The 10259-nt window shown below is 39.7% G+C and overlaps 1 protein-coding gene across 1 annotated transcript; it reads left to right on the top strand.

Moving 5' to 3' along the window:
* Positions 1-647: 647 nt before the first annotated feature.
* LOC117319946 (methylenetetrahydrofolate reductase-like) lies at positions 648-10247 on the top strand. The gene is made up of 4 exons (XM_033874654.1): positions 648-770; positions 1623-1816; positions 5238-5804; positions 10197-10247. Exons 1-4 carry the CDS (start codon positions 716-718, stop codon positions 10245-10247), a joined length of 867 nt encoding a protein of 288 aa, XP_033730545.1. The 5' UTR covers positions 648-715.
* The last annotated feature ends 12 nt before the right edge of the window (positions 10248-10259 follow it).

The raw sequence follows: 10259 nt of genomic DNA, 5'->3' as shown, positions 1-10259 counted from the left end.
CATACCGACAATACCTACGAAACTAAACCCATCCCGGCCCACTCCTAACGTTATATACCTAAAACCTAACCTAACTATAAATACCTTGGACAAGAAAGTGACAGCACGCAGGAACTCAATCTGTCAGACTGCCCAGTCTACAAGTAAAACCCTAAATTTATCACCCAATACGAAACTAAACAACCAATCACAACACAGGACTGACAGAGGTACACGGGTAAGACGGACTCTCACGAGAAAGCAAGAAACAACTAAACGACAACAACATCAATACAGACAGGGCACGTGAATAGAGTACAACAAGGGTCACAGTGACAGGTACACACACACAATACACAACATAGAGACAAGCTTAACTAGTCAGCTTACCCTGACAAAATACATACAGGAACATCCCCCGCTACAACAATATAGTTAGTACAACTGTTACAATATTGTTATGATTAGTACAACTGTTACAATATTATTAGTACAACTGTTTTGATATAGCTGGTACAACTGCAATAATATTAACCTCCATTGATCCTGACTAATTATTTAAGCCTGCTGATAAGTTGAGACGTTTAGAGCTCACACCAGTATAAAAGTTATGCCCTGGATGACAGTTCTTAATTAACTTTTCTGGGTATAGTATATTTAGTGTTGTTTTTCAGACCCACCAGATGGTGGAGATTCGTGGACACACCAGGACGACGGCTATAACTATGCCACAGACATGGTTCGACTGATCAAACAAGAGCATGGTGATGATTTCTCCATTTGTGTAGCTGGTATGTATAAAGCCAAATGTAATACTGTAGTGGATTTAAAGATGAAACAATCATTAGTGCTTAATATTTCTTAGAATTAACTGAGAATGGAAAAGACATACACAAACATTAGAAGTAGGTTCCACAATCTATGTGTTTTATATCCAGTCAAGTCACAGGACTTCTATGAGCTTGACCACCTGGCATAAAGGTCCGGTGAGTTTATGTCATAGCACAGCATCCATTGTCCGTTGATCCATCCGTCAACATTTCCCTTTAAATCACTACTAGTACTAACGAATGCCTGAATGGGTTTTCATGAGATTTGGTAAGGAGCAATTATTAGGTCAATGGGTCCAATGTTGTACAGAGTATGTGGCAGCTTTGGGGCCACAGGGGCGGGGTCCAATAAGGGAAATTGGGGTAAATCATAGATTGCTACTAGTCCTGAACTACAGAATGTTTTTTTTTATCAAATTTGTTTTGGAGTATTATGGACAAAGAATATCCAGTGACATATATAGATGGAGGCTGTGGCTCCCCTGAGACCAGAGAGGTGTTGGGCTGAATAAGAGAAATTTTAGCAAATTCTATAAATCTGTCTGTCTGTCTATCTGTCTGTCTGTCTGTCAGCCCTTTAGTCAGCACTTTAGTATGAGTAGCTACAGAAGGTTTAGGGTTTTTGGGTCAAGGTCAAGGTCACTGTTACTATTTTTATCTGGGGTTGGTTGGGGACATGTGTATTGATTTCGCAATATTAATACTCTTAGAATGCTTGTTTGAATATGAATACTGTAATAATGTGCTGGAAAATAATAGTAAATATACATCACTATATAAATAAACTTTGATAACCATATGTTAATTTGACAGGTTACCCCACGGGCCATCCAGAGTGTACTTCATACCAGGAGGATTTACGTCATCTGAAAGCCAAGGTGGATGCTGGGGCAGATTTCATAATCACACAGCTGTTCTTTAAGGCCTCAACCTTCTTACAGTTTGTCAAGGACTGTAGAAATATTGGAATCAACTGCCCAATCATCCCAGGAGTCCTCCCTATACAGGTATGTGTCCCAGCTAGCCAGGAGTCCTCCCTATACAGGTATGTGTCCCAGCTAGCCAGGGGTCCTCCCTATACAGGTATGTGTCCCAGCTAGCCAGGAGTCCTCCCTATACAGGTATATGTGTCCCAGCTAGCCAGGAGTCCTCCCCATACAGGTATGTGTCCCAGCTAGCCAGGAGTCCTCCCCATACAGGTATGTGTCCCAGCTAGCCAGGAGTCCTCCTATACAGGTATGTGTCCCAGCTAGCTAGGAGTCCTCCCTATACAGGTATGTGTCCCAGCTAGCCAGGAGTCCTCCCTATACAGGTATGTGTCCCAGCTAACCAGGAGTCCTCCCTATACAGGTATGTGTCCCAGCTAGCCAGGAGTCCTCCTATACAGGTATGTGTCCCAGCTAGCTAGGAGTCCTCCCTATACAGGTATGTGTCCCAGCTAGCCAGGAGTCCTCCTATACAGGTATGTGTCCCAGCTAGCCAGGAGTCCTCCTATACAGGTATGTGTCCCAGCTAGCCAGGAGTCCTCCCCATACAGGTATGTGTCCCAGCTAGCCAGGTAAAAGATCAAGGTCAAGGACAGTGTGAATCTCTGACAATAACACTGGCTGTTAGTCGGGGAGGGATTTAAGATAAATTAAATCAAAGTTAACATAAGTACTATAGTGATATTTATGTTTCTGTTAGCTTAGCAAATTGAGGTGTAAAATGAAACAATAGTCACATGAGAGAACATGTATAATTGTGATTGGAAATAGAGGTAATTCCTTTGAATCGCTACTAGTCATAAAGTCATGAATGGATTTGAACCAAATTTAGTCAGAAATGTCCTTGGGGGAAGGGGAACAGATTTTGCATAAATGGTGACTCTGACCCTCGAGGGGCCAAAGGAGCGGGGCCCGATAGGGGAAATAGAGGTAATTCCTTTAAATCGCTACTAGTCATAAAGTTATGAATGGATTTGAACCCAATTTGGTCTGAAACATCCTTGGGGGAAGTGGAACAGATTTTGCATAAATGGTGACTCTGACCCCCGAGGGGCCAAAGGGGCTGGGCCAAATAGGGGAAATAGAGGTAATTCCTTTAAATTGCTACTAGTCATAAAGTTATGAATGGATTTGAACCCAATTTGGTCAGAAACATCCTTGGGGGAAGTGGAACAGATTTTGCATAAATGGTGACTCTGACCCCCGAGGGGCCAAAGGGGCTGGGCCCAATAGGGGATATAGAGGTAATTCCTTTAAATCGCTACTAGTCATAAAGTTATGAATGGATTTGAACCCAATTTGGTCTGAAACATCCTTGGGGGAAGGGGAACAGATTTTGCATAAATGGTGACTCTGACCCTCGAGGGGCCAAAGGAGCGGGGCCCAATAGGGGAAATAGAGGTAATTCCTTTAAATCGCTACTAGTCATAAAGTTATGAATGGATTTGAACCCAATTTGGTCTGAAACATCCTTGGGGGAAGTGGAACAGATTTTGCATAAATGGTGACTCTGACCCCCGAGGGGCCAAAGGGGCTGGGCCCAATATGGGAAATAGAGGTAATTCCTTTAAATTGCTACTAGTCATAAAGTTATGAATGGATTTGAACCCAATTTGGTCAGAAACATCCTTGGGGGAAGTGGAACAGATTTTGCATAAATGGTGACTCTGACCCCCGAGGGGCCAAAGGGGCTGGGCCCAATAGGGGATATAGAGGTAATTCCTTTAAATCGCTACTAGTCATAAAGTTATGAATGGATTTGAACCCAATTTGGTCTGAAACATCCTTGGGGGAAGGGGAACAGATTTTGCATAAATGGTGACTCTGACCCTCGAGGGGCCAAAGGAGCGGGGCCCAATAGGGGAAATAGAGGTGATTCCTTTAAATCGCTACTAGTCATAAAGTTATGAATGGATTTGAACCCAATTTGGTCAGAAACATCCTTGGGGGAAGTGGAACAGATTTTGCATAAATGGTGACTCTGACCCCCGAGGGGCCAAAGGGGCTGGGCCCAATAGGGGAAATAGAGGTAATTCCTTTAAATCGCTACTAGTCATAAAGTTATGAATGGATTTGAACCCAATTTGGTCTGAAACATCCTTGGGGGAAGGGGAACAGATTTTGCATAAATGGTGACTCTGACCCCCGAGGGGCCAAAGGGGCGGGGCCCAATAGGGGAAATGGAGGTAATTCCTTTAAATCGCTACTAGTCATAAAGTTATGAATGGATTTGAACCCAATTTGGTCAGAAACATCCTTGGGGGAAGTGGAACAGATTTTGCATAAATGGTGGCTTTGACCCCCGAGGGGCCAAAGGGGCGGGGCCCAATATGGGAAATGGAGGTAATTCATTTAAATCGCTACTAGTTATTAAGTTATGAATGGATTTGAACCCAATGTAGTCAGAAACATCCTTGGGGGAAGGGGAACAGATTTTGCATAAATGGTGGCTCTGACCCCCGAGGGGCCAAAGGGGCGGGGCCCAATATGGGAAATGGAGGTAATTCCTTTAAATCGCTACTAGTTATTAAGTTATGAATGGATTTGAACCCAATTTGGTCAGAAACTTCCTTTGAGGAAGGGGAACAGATTTTGCATAAATGGTGACTCTGACCCCGAGGGGCCAAAGGGGCGGGGCCCAATAGGGGAAATAGAGGTAATTCCTTTGAATCGCTACTAGTCATAAAGTTATGAATGGATTTGAACCAAATTTAGTCAGAAATGTCCTTGGGGGAAGGGGAACAGATTTTGCATAAATGGTGACTCTGACCCTCGAGGGGCCAAAGGAGCGGGGCCCGATAGGGGAAATAGAGGTAATTCCTTTAAATCGCTACTAGTCATAAAGTTATGAATGGATTTGAACCCAATTTGGTCAGAAACATCCTTGGGGGAAGGGGAATAGATTTTAATAAATGCTGACTCTGACCACAAAGGGGCCAAAGGGGCTGGGCCCAATAGGGGAAATAGAGGTAATTCCTTTAAATCGCTACTAGTCATAAAGTTATGAATGGATTTGAACCCAATTTGGTCAGAAACATCCTTGGGGGAAGGGGAACAGATTTTGCATAATTGGTGACTCTGACCCCTGAGGGGCCAAAAGGGTGGGGGCCCAATAGGGGAAATAGAGGTAATTCCTTTAAATTGCTACTAGTCATAAAGTGATGAATGCATGCATGTTCTTAAAACAATTCTTGAGGTCTTTGAGACCTAAGAGATTCTGGACTTCATTAATCTTTAAAGCAGTTCGGATTCCCACACTATAACCATATATAGCATTGTTAGAGATTTACAAATAAAACAAATTGAATATGAACATTATTTTGACATTTGGTCTAATCCAACCAGGTGAGCGATACAGGCCCCATGGGCCTCTTGTTGAAGTCCAAAATGCCAAATAAAATAAGATATATACATAGTTTTATTTTGATATTCTTTCTGGCAGGCATACCAATCTCTACGTCACATTGTGAAACTGTCAAGGTTAGAAGTTCCCCAAGAGATTATTGACACCATTGAACCAATTAAAGACAATGATGAAGCTATTCGTAATTATGGTGTGGAACAGGCAGTACAGATGAGCAGGGACCTCCTCAATAGTGGGGAAGTGTATGGTCTACATATTTACACACTCAACAGAGAAGTGGCCACCATAGAAATTCTCAAGAGACTAGGAATGTGGAAGGAAGATCCACAGAGAGCACTGCCATTCAAAGTTACAGCAAATCACATGCGATGTCGGGAAGATGTTCGACCAATATTCTGGAGATGCCGACCCAATAGCTATGTCCACCGCACTTCAAACTGGGACGAATTCCCCAATGGTCGTTGGGGTAACTCCTCTGCAGCTTCCTTTGGTGACTTGACAGACTACTACTTATTTTACCTGAAGAATCGGTCATCCAGAGAGTCGCTGCTGAAGATGTGGGGAGATGATTTGAGTTGTGAGCAGGATGTTTGGGATGTTTTCTACCATTACATCACAGGCCAGCCAAACAGTGGGGGTGTCAAGGTAACAGTGTTACAGAGTGTGTGTACAGCAACAATCAATCCACTGAAAATGTTATTAACCTTTTTGGCATCATTGTAACATTTATATAATCAACCATTCACTGTTATAACTTAACTTGATTTAACTTAATTTAGATTTATAACACATGTACAGTAACATTCGTGACATCATACATGTACACTAATTATATAACACATGTACAGTAACATTCTTGACATCATACATGTACACTAATATAGATATATAACACATGTACAGTAACATTCTTGACATCATACATGTACACTAATATAGATATATAACACATGTACAGTAACATTCTTGACATCATACATGTACACTAATATAGATATATAACACATGTACGGTAACATTCTTGACATCATACATGTACACTAATATAGATATATAACACATGTACGGTAACATTCTTGACATCATACATGTACACTAATATAGATATATAACACATGTACGGTAACATTCTTGACATCATACATGTACACTAATATAGATATATAACACATGTAGTGTTAATATATATAACACATGTACGGTAACATTCTTGACATCATACATGTACACTAATATAGATATATAACACATGTACAGTAACATTCTTGACATCATACATGTACACTAATATAGATATATAACACATGTACGGTAACATTCTTGACATCATACATGTACACTAATATAGATATATAACACATGTACAGTAACATTCTTGACATCATACATGTACACTAATATAGATATATAACACATGTACAGTAACATTCTTGACATCATACATGTACACTAATATAGATATATAACACATGTACGGTAACATTCTTGACATCATACATGTACACTAATTTAGATATATAACACATGTACAGTAACATTCGTGACATCATACATGTACACTAATTTAGATATATAACACATGTACAGTTACATTCTTGACATCATACATGTACACTAATATAGATATATAACACATGTACAGTAACATTCTTGACATCATACATGTCACTGATATAGATATATAACACATGTACAGGCTAACATTCTTGACATCATTACATGTACACTAATCATAGATATATACACATGTAATCGTCAACATTCTTGACACATCATACATGTACGACTCAACTATAGATATATAACACATGTTCAAGTAACATTCTTGACATCCATACATGCTACACTAATATAGAATATATACACACATGTACGGTCACATTCTTGACATCATACATGCTACACTAATATAGATATATAACACAATGTACAGGTAACATTCTTGACATCATACATGTACACTAATATAGATATATAACACATGCCTACAGTAACATCCTTGACATCATACATGTACACTAATATAGATATATAACACATGTACAGTAACATTCTTGACATCATACATGTACACTAATATAGATATATAACACATGTACGGTAACATTCTAGACATCATACATGTACACTAATATAGATATATAACACATGTACGGTAACATTCTTGACATCATACATGTACAGTGGACCCTCGATAATCCGAACACCTTCGTTCCCAATCCAAACCGTCCGGATTACGAGTTTTCCGGACTGCCAAATTTCATCTACCAGGTCAAAAAAATTGTCGTGTAAGAGTTATCTCCCTTGATTATATACAATCCGGGACGTTTCATAAACACGTCTAATTGTCAGACTTTTTAGGTCACCTGAGACAAAGTCTCAAGTGACCTATTCTAATCCCCTTTTGTCCGTCGTCGTGCGTCGTGCGTCGTCCGTCGTCCGTCGTGCGTCCGTAAACAATTTACATTTTCGACTTCTTCTCCAAAACCCCTAAACCAAACTCAATGAAATTTGGCAGGAAGCTTCTATGGCTAAAGGTCAACCAAAATTGTAAATTATATGGTTCCCAACCCCCAGGGGCCTGAGGGGCGGGGCTAAAAAGGGTCAAATTGACTAAAACTTCAAAAATCTTCTTCTCTACTCCCAGTCATGGTGGAATCAAACACTCTTCATAGATGGAAGGGTCTTAAGGTGCTTTACCAAAATTGTAAATTTCATGACCCAGGGGTCTAACGTTAGCCCCTGGGGAGGGGGTAAACTTTACTATAGTTTATATAGGGAAATCACATTTTTGACTTTTATTTGTTTTATTTCTTTTGGAATTCATTCTAATTTGGTTAACATTATCAGTAGGGGATGACAGTTTGATGGTATGTACATGTTGGCCCTGACTGACCCCCAGGGGCTGATGGGCGGGGCTAAAAAGGGCCAAATTGACTGAAATTTCAAAAATCTTCTTCTCTACTCTCGGATAATATGGAATCAAATACACTTCATAGATGGCAGGGTCTGAAGGTGCTTTACCAAAATTGTGAATTTCATGACCCCGGGGTCTCAAGTTTGCCCCTGGGGAGGGGGTAAACTTTACTATAGTTTATATAGGGAAATTACATTTTTGACTTTTATTTGTTTTATTTCTATTGGAATTCATTCTAATTTTGTTAACATTATCAGCTTGGGATGGCAGTTTGAGGGTATGCACATGTTGGCCCTGATTGACCCAGAGGGGCTGAGGGCGGGGCTAAAAATGGTCAAATTGGCTGAAATTTCAAAAATCTTCTTCTCAAGACCGAAATAAGGTAGAATCAAATACTCTTCATAGTTGGAAGGGTCTTAAGGTGCTCTACTAAAATTTATTAATTTAATGACCCTGGGGTCATAAGTTTGCCCCTGGGGAGGGGTTACATTTTACTATAGTTTATATAGGGAAATCACATTTTTGACTGATTTGTTTGATTTCTATTGGAATTCATTCTAACTTGGTTAACATTTTCAGCATGGGATGAAAGTTTGATAATATGCATATGTTGGCCCTGACTGACCCCTGAGGGCTGATGGGCGGGCCAAAAAGGGTAAATTAAATTAACTGAAATATTTCAAATCTCAGGTGACCGTTAAGGCCCATGGGCCTCTTGTTAACAATAAATATACTTATGTTTCTGATATGATTCTTGTTTTGTTTTGTAGAAAGTAAAAAATAAACTATGTTTTTAAAAGAACATGTAAAGTGAAAGTTGTTTTATTTATAGCGGGCATATGTGACCTACAAACAACACACATGTGTCACGTCCCGGAGGTTCACAAACAAGTAGAACAATACCTTAAATAAAAGACCCGGATTATACAACTTACCGTCAGTCCATGTTTTTTTATGATTTTTACGTACCAGAAACCCCAAGCTATCTATTTAAAAGTACGCGACACCAGCGAGAACTACCCAAGATGTCCGATAATTATTAAACCCGTATTCACTTAACAATGTGACGCTAAGTTAAGTATCAGACGACTATTGACTAATTTGTGTGTAATCAACCCAGTTCTTGTGATCACTGCTGAATACGTAAATGTGTATGTAATTTATAACATGCATCTTTCAATGAGCCGTCGTTTCACGTAACGGTGTTACAAAGCCGATATCCGTGTTTACCCAATACAAGTGTTAATGATGTTAATTACTGATCATAAATTTATTACATGTATTTGAGATTGATTAATTATCGTATCACGTACTGTATGTTTGTGCATAAATTCTGTAACATTTAGGTCGTAGAGAAAAAGCAATGTACCGTTATAAAAACAAAAGCTACACATGTAACACAGGTAAACACCCGGGGCTATGACCTGGCAGCGGTCGCTATGACTATGCACAGTGTCAAGCGATAGTCTGTACAGCTGTCGACACGGGTGACTTGCCCCGACATTTTTTTTCTCCTCGTGGTGAAAAAATCGTCCGGATTATTGAGGGAAATTTACTAATGAAAAGTACGTTCCGTTCCCAAAATGGGCTTCCGGAATCGGAATCCGAATTTCCGGACTGGTGAGTACAAATAACGTTACGGAAATCCGTCCCCGTGCATTTCCGTCCGGACTGTGAGTTTTCCGGACAATCGGCGTCCGGATTATTGCGGGTCCACTGTACACTAATATAGATATATAACACATGTACAGTAACATTCTTGACATCATACATGTACACTAATATAGATATATAACACATGTACGGTAACATTCTTGACATCATACATGTTCACTAATATATAGATATATAACACATGTACAGTAACATTCTTGACATCATACATGTACACTAATATAGATATATAACACATGTACAGTAACATTCTTGACATCATACATGTACACTAATATAGATATATAACACATGTACAGTAACATTCTTGACATCATACATGTTCACTAATATATAGATATATAACACATGTACAGTAACATGGTATATTATAGTCCTGCCCTCCTTAACCTATACACACTTGTAAAGGTTCAGAGTTCAATATGGTGTTTACTGTTTGATGACAGGTATCAAGTCTACCATGGCAGGATGATGAGCATATTAAAAAATGGGGTTGATTTGACTTATAC

Source organism: Pecten maximus, unplaced genomic scaffold, assembly GCF_902652985.1.
Source record: "Pecten maximus unplaced genomic scaffold, xPecMax1.1, whole genome shotgun sequence".
In the NCBI taxonomy this organism is placed as follows: Eukaryota; Metazoa; Mollusca; class Bivalvia; order Pectinida; family Pectinidae; genus Pecten; species Pecten maximus.
Note: the sequence above shows the minus strand (reverse complement) of the source record. Positions and strands in the feature narration are given on the sequence as shown.

Excerpts from the sequence above, each read along its gene's own strand:
- LOC117319946 (XM_033874654.1), top strand. The coding sequence starts at position 716 with ATGGTTCGACTGATCAAACAAGAGCATGGTGATGATTTCTCCATTTGT. Across the intron at positions 1,817-5,237 it reads CAGGAGTCCTCCCTATACAG|GCATACCAATCTCTACGTCA; the intron begins GTATGTGTCCCA and ends TCTTTCTGGCAG. Across the intron at positions 5,805-10,196 it reads CAAACAGTGGGGGTGTCAAG|GTATCAAGTCTACCATGGCA; the intron begins GTAACAGTGTTA and ends GTTTGATGACAG.